At 43.2% G+C, this 25841-nt stretch overlaps 3 protein-coding genes across 3 annotated transcripts; all 3 read left to right on the forward strand.

The window, feature by feature from the left end:
* Positions 1-1902: 1902 nt before the first annotated feature.
* On the forward strand, positions 1903-2463 carry LOC109562846 (interferon omega-1-like). Its single transcript, XM_019965878.2, has one exon. It carries the CDS (start codon positions 1903-1905, stop codon positions 2461-2463), a length of 561 nt encoding a protein of 186 aa, XP_019821437.2.
* Positions 2464-11533: 9070 nt separating this feature from the next.
* LOC139184516 (interferon omega-1-like) lies at positions 11534-12121 on the forward strand. Its single transcript, XM_070794455.1, has one exon. The coding sequence runs from the start codon at positions 11534-11536 to the stop codon at positions 12119-12121; it is 588 nt and encodes a 195-aa protein (XP_070650556.1).
* A 12205-nt stretch (positions 12122-24326) lies between these two features.
* LOC109562450 (interferon alpha-C) lies at positions 24327-24896 on the forward strand. The gene has a single exon (XM_070794461.1). The coding sequence runs from the start codon at positions 24327-24329 to the stop codon at positions 24894-24896; it is 570 nt and encodes a 189-aa protein (XP_070650562.1).
* Positions 24897-25841: the final 945 nt, after the last annotated feature.

Here is a 25841-nt window from a genome sequence, read left to right on the forward strand (position 1 = left end):
TTTTCCAGTGGTCATGTATGGATGTGAGAGTTGGACTGTGAAGAAGGCTGAGCACCAAAGAATTGATGGTTTTGAGTTGTGGTGTTGGAGAAGACTCTTGAGAGTCCCTTGGACTGCAAGGAGATCCAACCAGTCCATTCTGAAGATCAGCCCTGAGTGTTCTTTGGAAGGAATGATGCTAAAGCTGACAAAATACAAACTCCAGTACTTTGGCCACCTCATGTGAAGAGTTGACTCATTGGAAAAGACTCTGATGCTGGGAGGGATTGGGGGAAGGAGGAGAAGGGGACAACAGAAGATGACATGGCTGGATGGCATCACTGCCTCGATGGACGTGAGTCTGAGTGAACTCTGGGAGTTGGTGATGGACAGGGAGGCCTGGCATGCTGCGATTCACGGGGTCACAAAGAGTTGCACACAACTGAGCGACTGAACTGAACTGAACTGAAAGGAAAGAAGGCTATTTCTCCCTAAACGAGTAGCCTGCCTCTCACTATCCTGAATGTCAGAGGGAGAAAGAAACAGAGGAACAGAGATGCCCAGTGGAATCAACTGCCTGAATGAACAACTGTAACTCACTAGATTCTGTGACATAAGCTTCCAGTGAGAGACAACACCATCACTCAATCTCCTTCTTCCAACTCAGAAACTCTGAGCAGAACAAGTCTTGAACAGTTTAAGTAAAAGGATTGAATAATAAAACTATACTCGGCAACGCTGATAATATTTATCTACTAAAAGCAAAATAATTGCAGTTGAAAATTCCTCTACCAACTTGCACAAATACATATTTGCTCTCAGTATCTGAGCACTGCTGACACTTTGGACATCTGGGGACATGGGTCAGGAGAAGAGGAGGTCACCACTGAGAACTAGGGTTCTTCACACAAACACTGCAGGGGAGAGGACGGGGGTTTAGGAAGATGATTTATTCTCCCAACAAATAAGCCCTCCACAGAAAGGAGATTTTTGAGTCCACAGGATGTGGTGAGCCTGTCCTCAGGGAGGGAGTCCAGAAGGGGAGGAAGGGACTCTGTCACTCTAGAGGACAAGGGGTGGCTCCATGTGATCTCTCCCTTGTGAGTGAGGTGCTGCTGGGAAAATACAATTATCCTGGATTTGGAGTCTCCTCTCCAATGTTCTCTGAGAAGAACCAGGATTCTGGTGGGGGTATTGGCCCAGTCTGTGGAGGACAACAGGTCTCCAGTAAGAAAATGGTGGAAAGAAAGGGTGATGTCTGTAATGGTCCTGCCCTCACGGTTCCCTGAAGGGCAGGGATTTGCAGGAATGTGTTCTAGAAGGAAGAGAAATGTGGGAGGAGTTCAAGGACTGATAATAATCAGCCTCTTCTCTAAATCAAACACTGAAGAAAACTCATCATTTGTTTCGAAGAATTTAATTGACAGAGTGATCTGGTAAATCCCTGAATAAATACGGAAACCACAGAGCTGAGGGAGCCTCTATTCCCATGTAAAGTAAGAGGGAAAAAAGGAGCCTAATATCAGGGCTCCCGATGTGTTCATGGATAAGAGGAGAGCAACATTTATGCATGAGAGACAAAGAGCAATAATGTATATAATTACAAATGTCCATTAATTCTGACTTAAGACAAAGACCTTTCTCATTTGATTGATAAATATCCATTTGGATGGGTACATTTGAAGTTATTAGGAAGTAGGAGAAATTAATAGTTTAGATTGATGGGACATTCTCTTCGATCATACTGTGAATACATAAATGAAAATCAAAAAAGGAAGTAAAAGTGCACAGAAATGACTAGAAAATGAAAACTATCATGTTCCCTATTTAATGGCCTTGCTAGAAAGCATGGCATCAGAGAACCTACCTCAAGGTTCCACCAGACGCTGTCTCAGCCAGCCCAGCAGCAGCCTCATCTACCCCATGGCCTTCGTGCTCTCTCTACTGATGGCCCTGGTGCTGGTCAGCTACAGCCCGGGAGGATCCCTGGGCTGTGACCTGTCTCAGAACCATGTGCTGGTTGGCAGGGAGAACCTCAGGCTCCTGGGCCAAATGAGGAGACTCTCCCCTCGCTTCTGTCTGCAGGACAGAAAAGACTTCGCTTTCCCCCAGGAGATGGTGGAGGGCGGCCAGCTCCACGAGGCCCAGGCCATCTCTGTGCTCCATGAGATGCTCCAGCAGACCTTCAACCTCTTCCACACAGAGCGCTCCTCTGCTGCCTGGGACACCACCCTCCTGGAGCAGCTCCGCACTGGACTCCATCAGCAGCTGGACGACCTGGACGCCTGCCTGGGGCAGGTGATGGGAGAGGAAGACTCTGCCCTGGGAAAGACAGGCCCCACACTCGCCGTGAAGAGGTATTTCCAGGGCATCCATGTCTACCTGAAAGAGAAGGAATACAGCGACTGCGCCTGGGAAATCGTCATAATGGAAATCATGAGATCCTTGTCTTCATCAACCAACTTGCAAGAAAGGTTAAGATGATGGATGGAGACCTGAACTCACCTTGACATGACTCTCACTGACTAAGATCTAAGATGCCATATCACCCTTGTACGCGCACCTGCAGCCATTTAAAAGACTCTGAATTCTGCTTTAGCCACAATATTTATTGAATTAAATCAATAAATACTTTCTCAATAGTAATAAGAAAGTAGTTATAAAAAGTATTCAGCTGCACAGAAATCAGTGCATAGCGATGACTGCCCTGATGTTATTTATAAGTTTCTTTATGTACATATTTTCATTTATTATTTTATCTCATCATATTTATATTTTCATATAAAATATTTGTTTACATTGTAATAAAATTTAGAAAACATGTTCATTTTCTTAATCTTCTAATTTTTTTTATTAAATTCTTATGAAGTAAACTTGTTTCTTCATTCTGAAGACCTAAATCTTTATTTTGTCTACATAAACCTATTGTGGAATAGCATTTGTCCATGTATACTATGGAATGGCTCTATTACTTTTCAGGACTTGATTGTCAAAAGGTGGAATTCCTGGAATTCCCTGGCAGTCCAGTGGTTTGGACTCCACGCTTCCAGTATGGGAAGCTCAGGTGCCATGGATATCTGCTCAGGGAACTACGATTCTGCAGGCTACGGAGTGCAGCCCTTGATTCCACCCCTCCAAAGAAAAAAAAAAAAGGTAGAAAGGAGTTCTGAAACTGTGGAAAATGATTAGTCCTGAAGTCACAGATAAACTAATTTATACCCAGTCAGCAAAGAACTGTTGGTGTCAGTTTCTAGGGGGAAGACTCATCTCCTCCAGAAAAGTTGCCAACATGTGCTGCTGAGTGGCTGATCCCGACACCTGTTACTCTTCCTCCCACCTTCCCCTCAGTCCTGCTTTACTGAACAATCTACTCCCTTACACAATCTTCTCACTGTCCCCAACACAGGAGCTCTGTTCTGTGATGGTTTCTGGTTCAAAGTTTCTCTGAGTGGAAATCACTGGAAGAGAGCACAAGTGAAAGGAGAGTTCTAGAAATTTCAAAACCTTTGAATGCAGCTCTGCTATTTAACAGCAGTGTGACCCTGCAAAATATCACAAACACTAAAGAGAAGGAAATGGAAACCCACTCCAGTATTCTTTCTTGAAAATCCCATGGACAGAAGAGCCTGGTGGGCAACAGTCCATGTGTCACAAGAGTCGGACACGACTGAACCAACTTAGCAGGCACGCAGGCACACATGCTGTCTTGATCCTCTTCTTTAACATGGGGAAAATAAGAGTAGTTTTTGACAGGATTACTGTTAGGATCAATGAGCCCATATTACAAGAAGCATAAAAGTGCGCCTGGCAGAAATGTTCAGGACAATGTGTCCCAGAGTAGCTGCCCACAGGGAGCAGACAGGACAGCTGGCCTGAGGCAGTGACTGGAAGGCTACCCTGGAAAGATGCTGGGTACTTGGTAAAATTATTTAACTTGGGTGCTAGTTTCAGGGCTTAGTTTGTGAACTCTTCTGTGCTCCATGCTGAAAACAATTATAATTTTGGTATCTCAGACTTCTAGAAGTATTCTGAGGAGGTCATAGAAATTCTTTGAGAAAGAAGGATTAGTAGAAAATGCTTTGATCTACTATAAAAATGAATAATAGGGAAATCATAGAAATCTCATAGGACTGCAGAAAATCACACACATGACCCATTAATAATGTTTCTTGTTCTTTAGTATGAGTACTACTCTACTACTTCTTGAAGACATTTCTAAAATTACCTTCTCAACTCGCTGTTGGGTTTCAGTCTTTCAGCAGCAAAGCAGAGGCAGGAAGAAAAGAGCAAGGGCCATGCAGTGTGAGGTTCTGCTCTCCAACCTTGGGCTGTCCTAGGTTTGATCCCAGTTGTTTTCCATGAAGACTTCAGTCCCTAAGTGCCGGCAGTGTCACCTCCTAGAGTCAGTGCTTCTCAGAAATTACTGCCTTTAGAGGAGAGACTGCTACAAGTGTATGCAGGTGTCATACCCAAGTGAGAGTCTTTCTCTGAATAAGAGGCCATGAAGTCAATTTTATTGGTCAAAATAAATAAGCCTTCCACATGCATACCGCCAACTGTCCATGACAACATGGCTACATTAATCCATATTCAAGACCATATAAGCTCTGTATGTTCCCACACATTGACCAAAACAGGATCTTATCATCTTTTTAGTTTTTGCCAATCTGGTGACACATAGCATCTAGCAGCAACCATTAGTTTTCCTTTTCCTAATTGATGGCAGTTGTTATCAGTCATACTCCAGTCAGGAAAACAGAAAATTCCTTCCAGCCTTCTAGTCCACCCTTGGAACTGGTATGGGAAAGGAAAACAATCCTCAGGCAAAGGAGAAATGTACTGGAAGGAACTAGAGCCCCAGCATCACAGAGTAGAGTTGAGGAGAAGAGCTGTGGAGCTGAGACGTTGGTTCTAAGACCGCTGCACTAGGATAGAGGACGGCCTTTCCCCATCACATCCACTGCAAGCACGGCTTCCCTGTGAATTTCTGATCCACACAGACGCACCCACTGCTCCTGCACTCACTTTACTCACGTAAAGAAGGTCATCATTCATTTTCAGTCAAACTCCGTGATCTCTAGCTAGAAGACACACAGATTGTAAGGCCCTCAACCAGATCCCAGGCTCCACACTCACACTGCACTCCTGCCATCTGGCCGGTATCCAGTCTGAGTTTCATTTGTGACAAAGACACTTGTGGTTTTCCTGTGTTCAGGGTCCAGAACTGTCTTCTGTTCAAACCAATGAACTAGGTCATGACTTGCTCTAGTTTTCAGGCCTTTAAAAATCTATCTTGATGGTGATGTCTTCCAAAGACACATGCTGGAATCATATGCCCAACTGCCTATTTCACAGTTGGTGTCTACTGAGCACACATTATGCTGAAATCAAAAGCATTTTAATTGCAATTTTTTAAACAACTTATCCGTATGAGAAGACAGTTTGAAAAAGGTAATGAAACTCTCCAATGAAAAACTGACTAAAAAAAAAAATGCTTAATAGATGACCTTTGGTTAAAAGAAATGAAAACAAAAAAGGATTTTGTAAACTGAGATGAGTTATTCAAAGTAGTTACTAGGTCATAAGTTTGTCAAATATGGCTTTTGCTCAGATGAAGAGAGATATACAGAGAAGTAATATTGAAAACATTACTGATGATTTTGCTTCCATTAAAGCCAGGAACTTAAAGTACTGTTGTGGCGTAAGGAAAATATTTGAATTTGATGTGAGTTGAAGACTTATACATTTTAAAACATTTTCCAACCAATTAATATTACAGGAGAAAATAACCATTTATATTAATATTAAATGAAATAATTTTCCCTTTACCTAGGAGCTTCTTTTTAAGTCTCAGTTTTGTCCCCAAGGCTTCCCACTGGAGGGTCCCAATATCTAGTAGATTCCTGTCCAGATTGTATATACCTTTCCCCTTTCCCTGAATTACTCCTTTTCCCCATAAACAAGGGCTTCCCTTGTGGCTCAGCTGGTAAAGATCTGCCCGCAATGAGGGAGACCTGGGTTCAATCCCTGAGTTGGGAAGGTCTCCTGGAGAAGGGAAAGGCTACCCACTTCAGTTCTGGCCTGGAGAATTCCATGGACTGTATAGTCCATGGGGTCGCAAAGAGTCAGACACGACTGAACGACTTTCACTCACTCCACAACAATTCTGAATCTGAAAACATACCACAACATGCTGTGATTTCCAGCCGTCAATCCGGCATAAAAGGGCATCGGTGGAACCGCTCTGGCTAAAATCTTCTCCCAGGAAGGGGAGGATGGACACAATGGTAGCTTATCTAGAATTTGGAGGTGCAGAAATCAAAGGCTCTGAGCGACGCGGCAAAGATCGCATGGGCAGTGGGGCCCGAAAAGCAAGTTTCCTCTCTGTTCCCGCGGCCCCTATCTCTTCCTGGGCCCCGGCGACGCCTCGCTCCTGTCGCGGCTCCTGCCCACGGCGACCCGCGAGTTCTCCCCGTGGATCTGAAGCCCCAGCTGGCAGCGCTGTACCTGGAGGCGAGTTCTGCTGGGTGGGCGGTGCCGGTCAGTCAGTTACTGAGAGATCGGCCGCCCCCTCCCGGCCGCTGGGGCGCAGCAAAAGGAGTTTGGAGGGCTCCCGAGCTCAGTGCAGGACCTGAACTGTTTCACAGAGGCCCAGGTGAAGTTCTGAATTTCTGGACTCTGGTCTCCCTGCTGATGGCAATGGGGAGGCTCTGCTCCATCCCTCACATTTCACCGGTTAGCTTAGGTCGTCTTCTATTCTTTTTATCATTTCCCAAATTCATATAATTTGGAAGCAAAAGTTTGTTGCTGAACCACGAAAGACACCAGGATTCTTGGTCTCCAGAGAAGAAGGATTCAATCCAGGGCCAGTGACGAGGCTTGATCGCTCAGAACTTTTGTGTAATAAAGTTTTATTAAAGTATAAAAGAGATAGAGAAAGCTTTTGACATTGACATCAGAAGGGGGCAGAAAAAGTGCCCCGACCTAGTCTTCAGCCAGATGTTATATAGCTACTGCTGCTGCTGCTGCTAAGTCGCTTCAGTCGTGTCTGACTCTGTGCGACCCCATAGACGGCAGCCCACCTGGCTCCCCGTCCCTGGGATTCTCCAGGCAAGAACACTGGAGTGGGGTGCCATCGCAGTCTGCTAATTAGACAAAGGAAATATCTCAAAACTCAGAGAATGGCACCAGGCCCCTCACCCACAACATGCATGAGATAACATTGGCACCAGGTGAGTCAGCCCTGGCCATAACACGATTGACATGAATCTTGAAGAAAGGCAGATTTCCAAACAAATATACAGTATCATTAACACAGATTAGGAGAACACTGTATGAGTGTAACATACTGGTTTGTCAAGTCGGTTCTGAGCCTTTAGGTGGAACTGACTTGAACACAGAGTCTAGGGTAAATGCACATTATCAGCTTAAGACAAACATTTCCATTAGAAAAATGCATTGGTTAGCTCAAGGTTTGGGAAAAGTTCAGTTCAGGTGGAACCAGGTGTCATTATGGCCACACAGAAGTTTAAGAGAAACCTCTTTCTAAATGTGTATGGAGAAGGGGAACAAATCTAAGACTAGTTTGTTTCCTCCTGCTGCTGAAGAGAGAGAAAGAAAGTGTCTGACACTTGCAGCCTGTTTCCTCTGTTTGGAGACCCCTGGCCTTCCTGTCTGTTACCCTCTCAAAAGCATTAAGTAGTTTTTTAACTTACATTCACAAAGCCATCAGCTTGGTGTTTTCTACAGAGGATTCACTGAAATGTTTGTAATCCAATCTCCTGCTGGGGTCACAACTCATAAGGATTTTGTCCATCATGTATCCCCAATTTATGCTGAGGATTCATTGAACAATCTATATGAATCATCTTGGACAGTTAAATATGATTATTTTGTAATTATTAGAATTATTAATTTTGTCAATCACATTTAGACTTTCAGTAATAACTACCAGTTGATAATTTCATTTTGCTTATTATACAAAATAATCAGACATGTTGTAAATCGATCAGCTTATCTAGAATTGGAGGTAGATGTGAACTGATGGAAACAAGAGGTTTGTAGAATCGAGGTATGAAACAACAAGGGTGCATCTCGTGTTAGAAATAAAACAGGAAACTAAGTGAGGGCTCAGCACACGCAGTGTGCGCAGGTGTGACGGTCTACATAAGCAGTTTGGAATCTGACATACTAGGTTTTGAAAACTTGCCATTTCATTATTAGATTGTTTTATTCAAATAAAGTCTTAGCAGGAGGCTCTTCGAAACAAAAATATTAACTCGGTTTCAACTACGTTGGAAGGATTGCGTGAGTCCCTCACAAAGGCTAAGGAGTTTGTAGTTGTTGTCACTGTCATTTTTGATAAACACATAGTCTGTGGAATTTGTCTGGCAGGTCCTTGGTAATCATGTCCACGGTAGTCTTGTAACATTTAATTAGTAATCAACTCAGGATGGATGTGCCATAAAAAGTGAGGGCAGCATCAGGGAATGTGTTCTTACTTCTCAATAATATCAAGAATGAAATAGATCCTAATGAATCCTTGCCATAAACACAATACCTTGGTATCTTCTTACTACTGTGTTACGGACTGAATGTGTGTGTGTTCCCCAAATTCATATATTGAAACCTACCCCTTGACTTCCCTGATGGTCCAGGGGCCAGGACTCCATGCTCCCAAAGCAGGGAGCCTGAGCTGGATCTCTGGTCAGGAAACTAGGTTCTGCATGGCAAGCAAGACTTCCCGTGGCTTAAGTAAAGATCCTGCACGAAGCAACCAAGATCCAAGAACCAGCATACATCGACTAAGACATGCCGCAGCCAAATAAACACATAAAATAAACATTTTAAAAAGTCTTTAAAAGCCTGCAGAAACCCAACCCATCAATGTGATAGTATCAAGAGCTGGAATATTAGGGAGATCATTAGGGTTAGTAATCAATAAAATTCAGTTATTATTTTTAATGTCATAACTACTGTTAGTTAGACTAAGATCGGGATCTTTTGGAATCATTTAATTCCCTTTCATTCTAGTTGTTTCAAAGCATATTCTCTTTGCCCAAGTGGATTTATCACCTACGCAGATGCTCAGCGAGGCTGGTCTCGTAACCCTGCCAGAGAGGATTAGTGTTCGAGCAACTGGGGCTCTGATTGCCTGTCTCTTGTGACCTGGTGAGTGTGACTTCTTCCTTCTCGCTTATGCTGACCACATGCTGATTAAAGAAAAGAAAAATTAGGAGGCTGGTCTTACAAAGCTGACGACAGTCAACAGATCAAGGACTTGTCCTTCTTGTAGCGACTGTAAGAAGCAGCCCTGTCCCAGCTTTTCTGTTGTTCATATTGTCATCGTTTCCTCTGCCTCAGACTTGTCCCCAGCTGTGCTGCACTGCAGTTTGCTAACTCAGAATACGTCACTGGGTCAGGGGAAAACCACTTCCCTTCTTTCATATTCATGACATTGAGACTTACTCTTGTTTTCTTGTTGCCCACAAAAAAACTGTGCAATTTTACTTTCTAGAAAAGTTGCAAAGAGAAACAAAAAAATCTAACGTCTTGAAAGTGATAGAGATGCAGCCCCTCTGGCTTTCTTTACTTCACTTTGTTGTTCTCACATCATCATGAATTGCAGCCACAACAGGAACAATGAGACAAATCTTGTCCAATAAGTCAGTCACTTCAGTTCAGTTCAGTCACTTAGTCATGTCCGACTCTTTGCAGCCCCATGAACTGCAGCACGCCAGGCCTCCCTGTCCATCGCCAACTCCCAGGTGCTGCTAAGTCACTTCAGTCATGTCCAACTCTGTGCGACCCCATAGACGGTAGCCAGCCCACCAGGCTCCCCTGTCCGTGGGATTCTCCAGGCAAGAACACTGGAGTGCGTTGCTATTTCCTTCTCCAATGCATGAAAGTGAAATGTGAAAGTGAAGTCACTCAGTTGTATCTGGCCCTCAGCGACCCCATGGCCTGCAGCCTTCCAGGCTCCACCATCCATGGGATTTTCCAGACAAGAGTACTGGAGTGGGGTGCCATTGCCTTCTCCTGCCAACTCCCAGAGCCTACCCAAAAGAAGTCACTAAGTAAATATAAAAAGTTTAAATGAAAGATTACACTCAAGAAAAGAAGACTATTTCTCCTGATCTAGTAGGCTGGGTCTCACTGCCCTGCATTCTCAGAGGAACAGAGACAGAGGAACAGAGATGCCTGGTGGAATCAACTGCCTGAATGAACAACTGTAACTCACTAGATTCTGTGACATAAGCTGCCAGTAAGAGACAACACCAATACTGAATCTCCATCCTCCAGCTCAGAAAGTTTGAGCAGAACAAGTGTCAAACAGTTTAAGTAAAAGAGTTGAATAATAAAAACTATACTTAGCAGGGTAGATATTATTTATCTACTAAAAGCAAAATAACTGCAGTTGGAAATTCCTCCACCAACTTGCACAAACGCACTTTTGCTCTCAAGGACTGAGCTTTGCTGACACTTTGGACACGTGGGGAAACGGGTCAGAGAAGAGGAGGTCACCACTGAGAACTAGGGTCCTTCACACAAACACTGCAGGTGAGAGTTGATGGTTCAGGAAGACGATTTATTTTCACAAGTAAATGAGCCCTCCACAGAAAGGAGATTTTTGAGTCCTCAGGATGTGGTGAGCCTGCCCTAAGGGAGGGAGCCCAGCAGGTGAGCAAGGGGACTCTGTCACTCCAGAGGACAGGGGGTGGCTCCATGTGATCTCTCCCGTGTGAGTGAGGTGCTGCTGGGGAAATACAATTATCCTGGAATTAGAGTCTCCCCACCCATATCATCTGAGAAGAACCAGAATTCTTGGTAGGGGAAGGGCTGGGCCACCAAAGGACAATAGGTCTCCAGTATGAAAATGGTGGAAAGAAAGCGTGATGTCTGTAATAGTCCTGACTTCATGGTTCCCTGAAGCACAACCACATGGACCTGCAGGAACGTGTTCTAGAAGGAAAAGAAACATGGGAGGAGCTCATGGACTCACAATAATCAGCCTCTTCTCTAAATCAAACACTCAAGAAAACCCATCCTTTGTTTCAAACAGTTTCTTTGCTAGAGTGACCTGGTAAATGCCTGATAAACACAGAGCCTGCCTTCCTAAGTAAAGTAAGAAATAGAAATTGAGCCTAGGATCAGGGCCAAAAATGTGTTTATGGAACAGAAAAGAGCCACATTTACACATGAAAGAGAAAGAGTGATAATGTTTGTACTTAGAAACCTACATCATTTCTGATGTAAGACAAAGAAAGGCCTTTCTCATTTGATTGATAAATATCCATTTGGATGGGTACATTTGAAGTTATTGGGAAATAGATAGAATTAAGAGTTTAGACTGATGACAATTTCTTTGACCATATTCAGAATAAATAAATGAAAATCAAAAAAGGAAGTAAAAGTGCACAGAAATGACTAGAAAATGAAAATTACCATGTTCCCTATTTAATGGCCTTGCTTATAAAGAGTGGCATCAGAGAACCTACCTCAAGGTTCCATCAGACGCCGCCTCAGCCAGCCCAGCGGCAGCCTCATCTTCACCATGGCCTTCGTGCTCTCTCTACTGATGGCCCTGGTGCTGGTCAGCTACAGCCCGGGAGGATCCCTGGGCTGTGACCTGTCTCAGAACCACGTGCTGGTTGGCAGGCAGAACCTCAAGCTCCTGGGCCAAATGAGGAGACTCTCCCCTCGCTTCTGTCTGCAGGAGAGAAAAGACTTCGCTTTCCCCCAGGAGATGGTGAAGGGCGGCCAGCTCCACGAGGCCCAGGCCTTCTCTGTGCTCCATGAGATGCTCCAGCAGTCCTTCAACCTCTTCCACACAGAGCATTCCTCTGCTGCCTGGGACACCACCCTCCTGGAGCAGCTCCGCACTGGACTCCATCAGCAGCTGGATGACCTGGATGCCTGCCTGGGGCAGGTGACGGGAGAGGAAGACTCTGCCCTGGGAAGGACGGGCCCCACACTGGCCGTGAAGAGGTACTTCCAGGGCATCCATGTCTACCTGAAAGAGAAGGAATACAGCGACTGCGCCTGGGAAATCATCAGAGTGGAAATCATGAGATCCTTGTCTTCATCAACCAGCTTGCAAGAAAGGTTAAGAATGATGGATGGAGACCTGAACTCACCTTGACATGACTCTCACTGACTAAGATGCCCCATCATCTTTGCACACTCATCTTCGGCCATTTCAGAAGACTCTGATTTCTGCTTTAGCCACAAAATTTATTGAATTATTTCATCCAGTACTTTGTCAGTAGTAAATGAATATATATAAATTTTTTTGACTGCAGGTGCATCAGTCCCGAAGTGAAGACTGCCCTTATTTTATTGTTTGTTTGCTTATTTATTTTGTTATATTTATTCTTTTATCTCCTCATATTTATTTTTCCATATAAAATATTTTTGTTTACATTGTATTAAAATTTAACAAATACATTCACATTTTTATTTCATTATATTTGTAATTTGTTTTATTTATTAAATATTATCAAGGTGAACTTCTTGAATTTTTTACCATTTTATGTTTAGTTGCCAGGTAAAGTCCAACTCTTTTGTGATCCCATAGACTGTAGCCCACCAGGCTCCTCTGTCCATGGGATGATCCAGGCAAGACTACTGGAGTATGTTGCCATTTACAGGGGATCTTCCCAACCAAGGATGGAATCTGGAATCTGCATTTTAGGCAGATTCCTTACCATCTGAGCCACAAGGGAAGACCCTTGGTTGAAAGAAATGAGAGAAAAAGGGATTTTGTAAACTGAAATTAATAATTTACGATAGGTACTCGGTCATCAGTTCAGTTCAGTTCAGTCCCTCAGGCGTTTCCGACTCTTTGCGACCCCACGAACTGCAGAACACCAGGCCTCCCTGTCCATCACCAACTCCCAGAGTCCACCCAAACTAATGTCCATTGAGTTGGTGATGCCATTCAGCCATCTCATCCTCTGTCGTCTCCTTCTCCTCCTGCCCTCAATCTTTCCCAGCATCAGAGTCTTTTAAAATGAGTCAGCTTTTCCCATCAGGTAGCCGAAATATTGGAATTTCAGCTTTAGCATCAGTCCCTTCAATGAACACCCAGGACTGATCTCCTTTAGGATGGACTGGTTGGATCTCCCTGTAGTCCAAGGGACTCTCAAGAGTTTTCTCCAACACCACAATTCAAAAGCATCAATTCTTCGGCACTCAGCTTTCTTTAAAGTCTCACATCTATACATGACCACTGGAAAAACCATAGTCTTGTCTAGATGGACCTCTGTTGACAAAGTAACGTCTCTACTTTTTAATATGCTGTCTAGGTTCGTCATAACTTTCCTTCAAAGGAGTATGCTTCTTTCAATTTCATGGCTGCAATCACCATCTGCAGTGATTTTGGAGCCCAGAAAAATAAAGTCAGCCACTGTTTCCCCATCTATTTGCCATCAAGTGATGGGAACAGATGCCATGATCTTAGTTTTCTGAATGTTGATCTTTAAGCCACCTTTTTCACTCTCCTCTTTCACTTTCATCAAGAGACTCTTTAGTTCTTCTTCACTTTCTGCCATAAGGGTGGTGTCATCTGCATATCTGAGGGCATTGATATTTCTCCCCACAATCTTGATTCCAGCTTGTGCTTCCTCCAGCCCAGCGTTTCTCATGATGTACTCTGCATATAAGTTAAATAAACAGGGTGACAATATACAGCCTTGACAGACTCCTTTTCCTATTTGGAACCATTCTGTTGTTCCATGTCCAGTTGTAACTGTTGCTTCCTGACCTGCATACAGATGTCTCAAAGGCAGGTAGGTGGTCTGGTATGCCCATCTCTTGAAGAATTTTCCACAGTTTATTGTGATCCACACAGAAAAAGGCTTTGGCACAGTCAATAAAGCAGAAACAGATGTTTTTCTGGAACTCTCTTCTTTTTCGATGATCTAGCAGATGTTGGCAATTTGATCTCTGGTTCCTCTACCTTTTCTAAAACCAGCTTGAACATCAGGAAGTTCACAGTTCACATATTGCTGAAGCCTGGCTTGGAGAATTTTGAGCATCACTTTACTAGCCTGTGAGGTGAGTGCAATTGTGAGGTAGTTTTAGCATTCTTTGGCATTGTTAGTCAAATACAGCATTCATGCAATGAAGTGAGATAAACTGGGAAGCAATTTTGCAAACATTACTGATGATTTTGTTTCCACTGAAGCCAAGAACTTAAAATTTTGTTTGGTCTTAGTGAAAATATCTTAACTTGATATTTAAGACTTATAAGGTTTAAGTTATTTATATTTACTATGCCAAAGCTTTTGACTGTGTGGATCACAATAAACTGTGGAAAATTCTGAAAGAGATGGGAATACCAGACCACCTGATCTGCCTCTTGAGAAATTTGTATGCAGGTCAGGAAGCAACAGTTAGAACGGGACATGGAAAAACAGACTGGTTCCAAAGAGGAAAAGGAGGATGTCAAGGCTGTATATTGTCACCCTGTATATTTAACTTATATGCAGAGTACATCATGAGAAACACTGGACTGGATGAAACACAAACTGGAATCAAGTTTGCCGGGAGAAATATGAATAACCTCAGATATGCAGATGACACCACCCTTATGGCAGAAAGTGAAGAGGAACTCAAAAGCCTCTTGATGAAAGTGAAAGTGGAGAGTGAAAAAGTTGGCTTAAAGCTCAACATTCAGAAAACGAAGATCATGGCATCCTGTCCCACCACTTCATGGGAAATAGATGGGGAAACAGAGGATACAGTGTCAGACTTTATTTTTTGGGCTCCAAAATCACGACAGATGGTGATTGCAGCCATGAAGTTAAAAGACTCCTTGGAAGGAAAGTTATGACCAACCTAGATAGCATATTCAAAAGCAGAGACATTACTTTGCCAACAAAGGTCTGTCTAGTCAAGGCTATGGTTTTTCCTGTGGTCATGTATGGATGTGAGAGTTGGACTGTGAAGAAGGCTGAGCACCGAAGAATTGATGCTTTTGAACTGTGGTGTTGGAGAAGACTCTTGAGAGTCCCTTGGACTGCAAGGAGATCCAACCAGTCCATCCTAAAGGAGATCAGCCCTGGGATTTCTTTGGAAGGAATGATGCTAAAGCTGAAACTCCAGTACTTTGGCCACCTCATGCGAAGAGTTGACTCATTGGAAAAGCCTCTGATGCTGGGAGGGATTGGGGGCAGGAGGAGAAGGGATGACAGAGGATGAGATGGCTGGATGGCATTGCTGACTCGATGGACCTGAGTCTGAGTGAACTCCGGGAGTTGGTGATGGACAGGGAGGCCTGGCGTGCTGTGATTCATGGGGTCGCAAAGAGTTGGACACGACTGAGGGACTGATCTGATCTGTTCTGATAAATTATAAGAATCCACCTGCAATGCAGGGGTCCACGCGTCAATGACTGGGTCAGGAAGATTCCCTTGGAGAAGGAATAGGCTACCCACTCCAATATTCTTGGGCTTCCCAAATGGCTCATCTGGTAAAGAATCTGCCTGCAGTGTGGGAGACCTGGGTTTGATCCCTGGGTTGAGAAGTTCCCCTGGAGAAGGGAATGTCTACCCACTCTAGTATTGTGGCCTGGAGAATTCCATGGACTGTATAATCCATGGGGTGACAAAGAGACATGACTGAATGAATTTCACTATAAATTTTGAAATATTTTTTAACCAGTTAACATTGCAAGAGAAATTAACCATTTATATTAATATTAAATGAAATAATTTTCAGTCTCAGTCTTGTCCCCAAGTCTTCCCACTGGAGGGTCCGAGTATCTCGTAGATACCTGTCCAGACTTCAGGTGCCTTTCCCTTTGCCCTGAAACCCTGAAAGAATTAGTCTTTCTCCCCAGAAACAATCCTGAATTTGAAAATACTTCACAACTTGCTCTGATTTCCAGCCATCAATCGCAGCATAAATGGCCCGGTGTAAATAGATCTGGCCAAAATCTCCTCCTAGGAAGGGGAGGGAGGACATGGGGGCAGGTGCAGAAATCTAAGGATCTGAGCAAAGTAGCATTAAAGCTCCCCTGGGCAGTGGGACCCAAAAGGAAGTTTCCTCACTGCTCCCTGGGCCCCTCAGGCTCCCTGGGCTGTGGCGGCGCCTCGCAGGGATTAAGGCTCTTCTCCACGGGGAGTCCTCGGTTCTCCCCTGGATCCTGGGTGGGAGTTCGTGGTGCTGGACCTGGAGGCATGTCCTGTCCATTACTGAGAGTTCAGGTGTACAACCCAGCCGCTGGGGCGCAGCGAAGGGAGCTTGGAGGACTTAGCTTAGTGCAGGACCTGAGCTGTTTCACTGAGACCCAGGTGAAGTGCTGAATTTCTGAAACTCTGGTCTCCCTGCTGATGGCAACGGGGATGCTCTGCTCCATCCCTAACATTTCACCTGTTAGCATATGTCGCCTTCTATTCTTCCAGTCCTTTCCCATATTCATGTAATTTGGTAGCATTAAGTATTTTTAACCTAAATCCACAAGAACCCTGTCAGCTTGGTGTTTTCTACAGTTGTTCTCATTGTTTAGTCGCTAAGTCTTATTCGATTCTTTGTGACCCCATAAACTGTAGCCTCCCAGGGTTCTCTGTATGGGATTTCCCAGACAATACTGGAGTGCATTGCCATTTCCTCCTCCAGAGGACCTTCCCAATCCAGGATCTAACACCCCTCTCCTGCATGGACACGTGGATTCTTTAATCCACTGAAAGATTCTCTCCCACCAGGGAAGCCTGTTTCCTACAGAGATTCACTGAAATGTTTGTAATCCAATCTCTTGCAATGGCTATAATTCTCAAGGGTCTTATCTATCATACATCTCAAGTTTATGGTGACGGTTAATTGAGCAATCTATATGAATCATCTTGGACAGTTAAATATGATATTTTACAATTATTAGAATCATTAATTTTGTCAATCACATTTAGACTCTCAGAAAGAATTAACAGTTGATAATTTCATTTTGCTTATTACATAAAATAATCAGAATACTTTGTCAATTGCTCAATTCATCTAGAAATTTGTGGTAGATGATAAACTAATGAAAATATAGAGTAGTGTAACAGCAAGGTATGGAAAACAAAGGCACAACGTGTGTTAGTGAAATAGGAAAATAAGCAATGGTTCAATACGTACAATTTGCACAGTGTTTATGGTATGGATAGGGAGGTGGAGTTTGGAATTTGACATAATAGGTTTTGAAACCTGGACTTGCCATTTTCTTATTAGATTGTTTTTTCAAATAAAGTCTTAGCAGGTGGCTCCTGGAAATGAGAATATTTACAACTCAGGTTCAACTATATTGGAAGGATTAAGTGTCCCTTTTAAGAGTTAAGGAATTTATAGTTGCTGTTAACATCATTTTTTAAGATTGAAAGTCTGTGGAATTTGTTTGGCAAGTTCTTGGTAATCATGTTCACAGTAGCATTGTGACATTTAGTAAGTAATATATTCAGGATGAATGAGCCATAATAAAGGATGACAGAATCAAGGAATGTTTTCAGTTCAGTTCAATCACTCAGTCGTGTCGACTTTTTGTGACCCCATGAATCGCAGCATGCCAGGCCTCCCTGTCCATCACCAACTCCCAGAGTTCACCCAAACTCATGTGCATCCAGTTAGTGATGCCATTCAGCCATCTCATCCTCTGTCATCCCCTTCTTCTCCTGCCCCTAATCCCTCCCAGCATTAGGGTCTTTTCCAAAGAGTAAACTCTTTGCATGAGGTGGCCCAAGTATTGGAGTTTCAGCCTCAGCATCAGTCCTTCCAATGAACACCCAGGACTGGTCTCCTTTAGGATGGACTGGTTGGATCTTCTTGAAGTCCAAGAGACTCCCAAGAGTATTCTCCAGCAGCACAGTTCAAAAGCATCAATTCTTCCGTGCTTAGCTTTCTTCACAGTCCAACTCTCACATCCATACATGACCACTGGAAAAACCATAGCCTTGACTAGACAGACCTTTGTTGGCAAAGTAATGTCTCTGCTTTTCAATATGCTATCGGTCATAACTTTGCTTCCTCAAATAAATATCAAGAATGAAATATATTCTAATGAATCTGCAATAAACACAATGCCTCAGTGTCTTCTTGTTACCATGTTACAGGTTGAATGTGTGTGTGTTCCCCCACCATGTGATCATATCAGGAGTTGGGATATTAGAGAAATCATTAGGGTTAGAGGAGGTTAGGAGGGGATTCCTCATGCACAGCATTACTGTCTTCATGAGGCTCACAAGACACTTTGCTTCATCTCTGCTCTCCACCATGTGAGGACATAGAGAGACGCTGGTGGTCTGCAACCCCGAAGAGGGTTCTCACCAGAACTCCACCCTGCTGGCACCCTGAGCTCACACTTGCAGCCCCCAGGACTGTGACAAATAAACTTCTGCTACTGATGAGCCACCAGTCTCTGGGACCTGTTAGAGCAGCCTGAACCAAAACCCAGGGCATGGTACATTTAGCGTCTGCAGTCCACTAGTTGAGGTTGTATGTAAATATTCATGTTCAAAGCATACATACCAGAGAAGACATTGTCATGTGTAATTGTTCTCAGTCCCCTTCTTCAGAAATAAAACTGATAATCCGCACTCACAAGTAAAAACCATAGAGTCTGAATCAGAGAGAGGAATGATGGCCCATCTAAAGGACATTAAGAGTACTGATGAAAGAAAGGAAACAGCAAGAAAAATGAGGCAACAGGGAAGAATGCTCTGCCTTCTGGTTCTTGCCGAGGGATAATGGGAAAAATATACCTAAAATAATTTTTATTTTAATATATTTTGAAAAACACTTGGATATTTTAAACATCATTTAACCATTTAGCCAATACTGTTCCCCATCTATCGCTTGACCCAAATATTTGCATCAACCATTTCTTTAATCAGTAACCAGTCAGAGAGGGGGCAGTGAAATTAACCAATTTGCTTAACTTCATGTTTTGGTGAAAGTCAATAAATTGCAGTATCTTGAGAATTAAAATACTTCCCCTTAATTCCTGAGTTTTCCTGCCAACTTGTTCAAGAAGAAATCTGTTGGTTTGATGTTCTAAATTATTTTTATTTCCTTATTACCCATGAATATAGGCCAGGAAATATTGTTTTTAATTTAATCTGTACAGGGACAAATATTCTTCAGTTCAGTTCACTCAGTTGTGTCCAACTCTTTGCGACCCCATGAACTGCAGCACACCAGGCCTCCCCAAACTCTAGGGAAGGCTCAGAAAATGCAAGGTTCTGAGCTCCCAACCAGAGAACACTGTCACTGGCAGGGCTACAAGGCTCCCTCTTCAGCTCTCAGCACTGTGAAAACAAAAGGTTTTCCCCCCAGTAATAAATCACTATCAAAAGACTCATTGAGGATGCTGTGCCCTGACGGTCTACAAGCCCAGAACTGCAAACTTTCCAAAGTGGGCATCCCAAAGGAACCCGAGAAAAAGAGCTCTTTGGCCCTCCTACAGCTGCCTGCAGAAGCACACTGTCCAGGGCTCAAGGGAAAGATATTTTATTGCTATTTTTGAGTTGCTAAATCCTGTGCTCAATCCTGTCTGACTCTGCGATCTTCTGGATTGAAGCACACCAGGGTTCCCTGTCCTTCACTATCTCCTGGAGTTTGCTCAAATTCATATCCACTGAGTTGGTAATGCCATGCAAGCATTTCCTCCTCTTGCCCTCAATCTTTCCCAGCATCAGGATCTTTTCCAATGAGGTGGCTCTGCACATCAGATGGCCAAACTACAGGGCTTCCCTGGTAGCTCAGATGGTAAAGACTGTACCTGCAGTGCGGGAGAGCCAAGATTGACCTGGGTTGGGAAGATCCCTGGAGAAGGGAATGGCAACCTACTCCAGTATTCTTGCCTAGAGAATTCCATGGACAAAACAGCAACTGGCTGGCTACAGTCCCTGGGGTCACAAAGGGAAGACACGACGAAGCAACTAACTTTTACTTACTTCTTGGAGCTTCAGCTTCATTAGCAATCCTTCCAGTGATGTTCAGGGTGGATTTCTTGACTGGTTTGATCTCCTTGCTGTCCAAGGGACTCTCAAGTCTTCTCCAGCACCATAATTCAAAAGGATCGATTCTACTGCACTCAACCTTCCTTATGGTCCAACTCTCACATCCATACAAGACCATTGGAAACACCATCAGATCAGATCAGTCTCAGGGTTGTCCAACTCTTTGCAACCCCATGAATCACAGCACGCCAGGCCTCCTTGTCCACCAAATCCCGGAGTTCACTGAGACTCACGTCCATCGAGTCATCAATGCCATCCAGCCATCTCATCCTCTGTTGTCCCCTTCTCCTCTTGCCCTCAATCTCTGCCAGCATCAGAGTCTTTTCCAATGAGTCAACTCTTCACATGAGGTGGCCAAAGTACTGGAGCCTCAGCTTTAGCATCATTCCTTCCAAAGAAATCCCAGGGCTGATCTCCTTTAGAATGGACTGGTTGGATCTCCTTGCAGTCCAAGGGACTCTCAAGAGTCTTCTCCAACACCACAGTTCAAAAGCATCAATTCTTCAGTGCTCAGCCTCCTTCACAGTCCAACTCTCACATGCATACATGACCACAGGAAAAACCATAGCCTTGACTAGACGGACCTTTGTTGGCAAAGTAATGTCTCTGCTTTTTAATATGCTATCTAGGTTGGTCATAACTTTCCTTCAAAGGAGTAAGCGTCTTTTAATTTCATGGCTGCAATCACCATCTGTCGTGATTTTGGAGCCCCAAAAATAAAGTCTGACACTGTTTGCACTGTTTCCCCATCTATTTCCCATGAAGTGATGGGACCAGATGCCATGATCTTCGTTTTCTGAATGTTGAGCTTTAAGCCAACTTTTCCACTCTCCTCTTTCACTTTCATCAAGAGGCTTTTTAGTTCCTCTTCACTCTGCCATAAGGGTGGTGTCATCTGCATATCTGAGGTTGTTGATATTTGTCCCGGCAATCTTGATTCCAGCTTGTGCTTCTTCCAGCCCAGCGTTTCTCATGATGTACTCTGCATAGAAGTTAAATAAACAGGGTGACAATATACAGCCTTGACGAACTCCTTTTCCTATTTGGAACCAGTCTGTTGTTCCATGTCCAGTTCTAACTGTTGCTTCCTGACCTCCATACAAATTTCTCAAGAGGCAGATCAGGTGGTCTGGTATTCCCATCTCTTTCAGAATTTTCCACAGTTTATTGTGATCCACACAGTCAAAGGCTTTGGCATAGTCAATAAAGCAGAAACAGATGCTTTTCTGGAACTCTCTTGCTTTTTCGATGATCCAGCAAATGTTGACAATTTGATCTCTGGTTCCTCTGCCTTTTCTAAAACCAGCTTGAACATCAGGAAGTTCACAGTTCACGTATTGCTGAAGCCTAGTTTGGAGAATTTTGAGCATTACTTTACTAGCGTGTGAGATGAGTGCAATTGTGTGGTAGTTTGAGCATTCTTTGGCATTGCCTTTCTTTGGGATTGGAATGAAAACTGACCTTTTCCAGTCCTGTGGCCACTGCTGAGTTGTCCAAATTTGCTGGCATATTGAGTGCAGCACTTCCACAGCATCATCTTTCAGGATTTGAAAGAGCTCAACTGGAATTCCATCACCTCCACTACCTTTGTTCGTAGTGATGCTTTCTAAGGCCCACTTGACTTCACATTCCAGGATGTCTGGCTCTAGGTCAGTGATCACCCCATTGTGATTATCTGGGTCGTGAAGATCTTTTTTGTACAGTTCTTTTGTGTATTCTTGCCATCTCTTCTTAATAACTTCTGCTTCTGTTAAGTCCATACCATTTCTGTCCTTTATCGAGCCCATCTTTGCATGAAATGTTCCTTTGGTATCTCTGATTTTCTTAAAGAGATCCCTAGTCTTTCCCGTTCTGTTGTTTTCCTCTATTTCTTTGCATTGATCGCTGAAGAAGGCTTTCTTATCTCTTCTTGCTATTCTTTGGAACTCTGCATTCAGATGCTTAAATCTTTCCTTTTCTCCTTTGCTTTTCGCTTCTCTTCTTTTCACAGCTATTTGTAAGGCCTCTCCAGACAGCCATTTTCCTTTTTTGCATTTCTTTTCCATGGGGATGGTCTTGATCCCTGTCTCCTGTACAATGTCACGAACCTCATTCCATAGTTCATCAGGCACTCTATCTATAAGATCTAGGCCCTTAAATCTATTTCTCACTTCCACTGTACAATCATAAGGGATTTGATTTAGGTCATACCTGAATGGTCTAGTGGTTTTCCCTACTTTCTTCAATTTAAGTCTGAATTTGGCAATAAGGAGCTCATGGTCTGAGCCACCGTCAGCTCCTGGTCTTGTTTTTGTTGACTGTATAGAGCTTCTCCATCTTTGGCTGCAAAGAATATAATCAATCTCATTTTGGTGTTGACCATCTGGTGATGTCCATGTATAGAGTCTTCTCTTGTGTTGTTGGAAGAGGGTGTTTGTTATGACCAGTGCATTTTCTTGGCAAAACTCTATTAGTCTTTGCCCTGCTTCATTCCGTATTCCAAGGCCAAATTTGCTTGTTACTCCAGGTGTTTCTTGACTTCCTACTTTTGCATTCCAGTCCCCTATAATGAAAAGGACATATTTTTTGGGTGTTAGTTCTAAAATGTCTTGTAGGTCTTCATAGAACCGTTCAACTTCAGCTTCTTCAGCATTACTGGTTGGGGCATAGACTTGGATTACTGTGATATTGAATGGTTTGCCTTGGAAATGAACAGAATGTGGTCCACTGGAGAAGGGAATGGCAAACCACTTCAGGATTCTTGCCTTGAGAACCCCATGAACAGTATGAAAAGGCAAAATGATAGGATACTGAAAGAGAAACTCCCCAGGTCAGTAGGTACCCAATATGCTACTGGAGATCAGTGGAGAAATAACTCCAGAAAGAATGAAGGGATGGAGCCAAAGCAAAAACAATACCCAGCTGTGGATGTGACTGGTGATACAAGGTCCGATGCTGTAAAGAGCAATATTGCATAGGAACCTGGAATGTCAGGTCCATGAATCAAGGCAAATTGGAAGTGGTCAAACAAGAGATGGCAAGAGTGAATGTCGACATTCTAGGAATCAGCGAACTCAAATGGACTGGAATGGGTGAATTTAACTCAGATGACCATTATATCTACTAGTGTGGGGAGGAATCTCTCAGAAGAAATGGAGTGGCCATCATGGTCAACAAAAGAGTACAAAATGCAGTACTTGGATGCAATCTCAAAAATGACAGAATGATCTCTGTTCCTTTCCAAGGAAACACCATAGCTTTGACTATACAGACGTTTGATGTCAAAGTGATGTTTATACTTCTTAACATGCTGTCTAGCTCTGTCATAGCTTTTCTTCCAAGGAGCAAGTGTCTTTTAATTTTGTAGCTGCAGTCAACGTCCACAGTGATTTTGGAGACCAAGAAAAGAAAATTTGTCAGTTTCCACTCTTTCCCCATCTATTTGCCATAGATGTCAGAAGCTTAGGTTTTTAAATGTTGAGTGTTATGCCAGCTTTTTCAGTCTCCTCTTTCACCCTCATCAAGAGACTCTTTAGTTCCTCTTTGCTTTCCTCCGTTGGATTGGTATCATGGTGTTTTATTATTTATTCCTATCAAAGTTGTTAAGAACATCCAAAAGTATGTGAAGAGCTAAACAGAAAGAAATGTTGATAAAATTGAGATGAATATTCAGCAGACAGAGAATTAAAAATTGGTTTCTGATATGAAACAAAGTTAAAAGTGCCTCAAAATAAATATGAGGAAAATAATGTAAGATTTTCAATGATTTTTAGTTTTGAAAATTTTTTAAGTCTATCTATACTGTGGTATTATTATATATTTTTATATGAATTTCATATGAATATTCAATTTGGTACATTACTATTTATATAAGTAAGTATCCTCCATCAAAAGTCATTCTTCAAACTCATTCATAAAGTTAAATAAAACTCAACAGCTTTTACATTTAATGTACACCTTTCATTTTATGGCATTGTTAACCCTAGGGTGAATACAACAAGGAAGCTTTGCACTTTCTTTTTATATGTATAAAGATATGCATGGAGTACAAAGATGGATCCACAGCATAAATGTGTTGTCACAATTTCACGGTGGGGGTAATTAGTAAAAAAAAAAATTTCAGAAGACTCTGTCAATAGGGGAAGGGGGGTCAATAATGAAAACAACGTTTGCAAAATGCTGTCCTAAACCCATTTGGAGAGTGCAAACTGAAAAACAAAAACAAAAGTAGAAAGCAAGAGGGAACTTTCAGAAAATGGAAACCATGGTCTCCTATTTAAGACACAGGCCTGAAGGAAGGTCTTCAGAGAATCTAGAGAGCAGGTTCACAGAGTCACCCACCTCCCCAGGCCACAAGCATCTGCAAGGTCCCCAATGGCCCCAGCCTGGTCCTTACTTCTGGCCCTGCTGCTGCTCAGCTGCAACGCCATCTGCTCTCTGGGTTGCCACCTGCCTCACACCCACAGCCTGGCCAACAGGAGGGTCCTGATGCTCCTGAGACAACTGAGGAGGGTCTCCCCTTCCTCCTGCCTGCAGGACAGAAATGACTTTGCATTCCCCCAGGAGGCGCTGGGTGGCAGCCAGTTGCAGAAGGCTCAGGCCATCTCTGTGCTCCACGAGGTGACCCAGCACACCTTCCAGCTCTTCAGCACAGAGGGCTTGGCCACCATGTGGGATGAGAGCCTCCTGGACAAACTCCGCGATGCACTGGATCAGCAGCTCACTGACCTGCAAGCCTGTCTGAGGCAGGAGGAGGAGCTGCAAGGAGCTCCCCTGCTCAAGGAGGACTCCAGCCTGGCTGTGAGGAAATACTTCCACAGACTCACTCTCTATCTGCGAGAGAAGAGACACAGCCCTTGTGCCTGGGAGGTTGTCAGAGCAGAAGTCATGAGAGCCTTCTCTTCCTCAACAAACTTGCAGGAGAGATTCAGGAGAAAGGACTGACACACACCTGGTTCAACATGGAAATGATTCTCATGGACCAACAGACCACACTTCCTCCTGTGCTGCCATGTGGAAGATTCTCATTTCTGCTGTCATCAGGCACTGAACTGAATCAATTTGTTAAATGATTTCAGGTATATTAAGCGACATCATGATCTACTCTACAGGCACTACTCTGTCCCAGATACTCAAGCTAATCCATCTACTTATTTATCTATTTGGATATTTATTTATCTAATTTAATATTTATTTATCTATATATAAAGAATTAAATTATTTTGTTCATATAATTATGTATGTATACTTAAGGGAAAAATATATTTTGTATTTAGTCAATATATGAGTTTTCTTCATTCATTAAACCTTACTATAAAAATATTCCTTTGTTTTTCTTTAAAAAAGAAACATGAAGACTGAATACGCAACTTGATTAAAGAATGCATTTTACAATTCCTTCACCCATGTTTGTGATTTGCACATTACAAGTGTTGGGGATTTTCTCCTTGGGACTTGGAAGCGACGAACCTGAAAGAAGGACGGACAGTCTCTTGCAAGGACTGACAAGTTTATTTCTGCAGTCAAGCCTTTTTATAGAAGTAGGAACAAAGAGCGTAGAGTATACAGCCAGCAGAGCGCGTACGGGGTTAACACCTAATCAGTAAAAATATTTCAAGGACAGCGCGCTCTAAGTGACCCGTGAGCTTATCCCATAACCCGTTTTCTCAAGCAACATCCTTAATATTTATTATTAAATCTTGGCGCCAGGCATAACCAAAGGCAGGAGATGTTTTTCTGCCCGGGCACATCAAGCCGGGGTATTTCTGGCCCTTCGCCATTTTCCCAAGGACATCCTCCAACCGGCTATTTTGTCCTGGGCTTCCCAACAACAAGTAAAAATATACTTTCTCTAGCCAGGTGGTGTGTTGCTCTCAGGACCTAGACATG

Source organism: Bos indicus, chromosome 8 (assembly GCF_029378745.1).
Source record: "Bos indicus isolate NIAB-ARS_2022 breed Sahiwal x Tharparkar chromosome 8, NIAB-ARS_B.indTharparkar_mat_pri_1.0, whole genome shotgun sequence".
In the NCBI taxonomy this organism is placed as follows: domain Eukaryota; kingdom Metazoa; phylum Chordata; class Mammalia; order Artiodactyla; family Bovidae; genus Bos; species Bos indicus.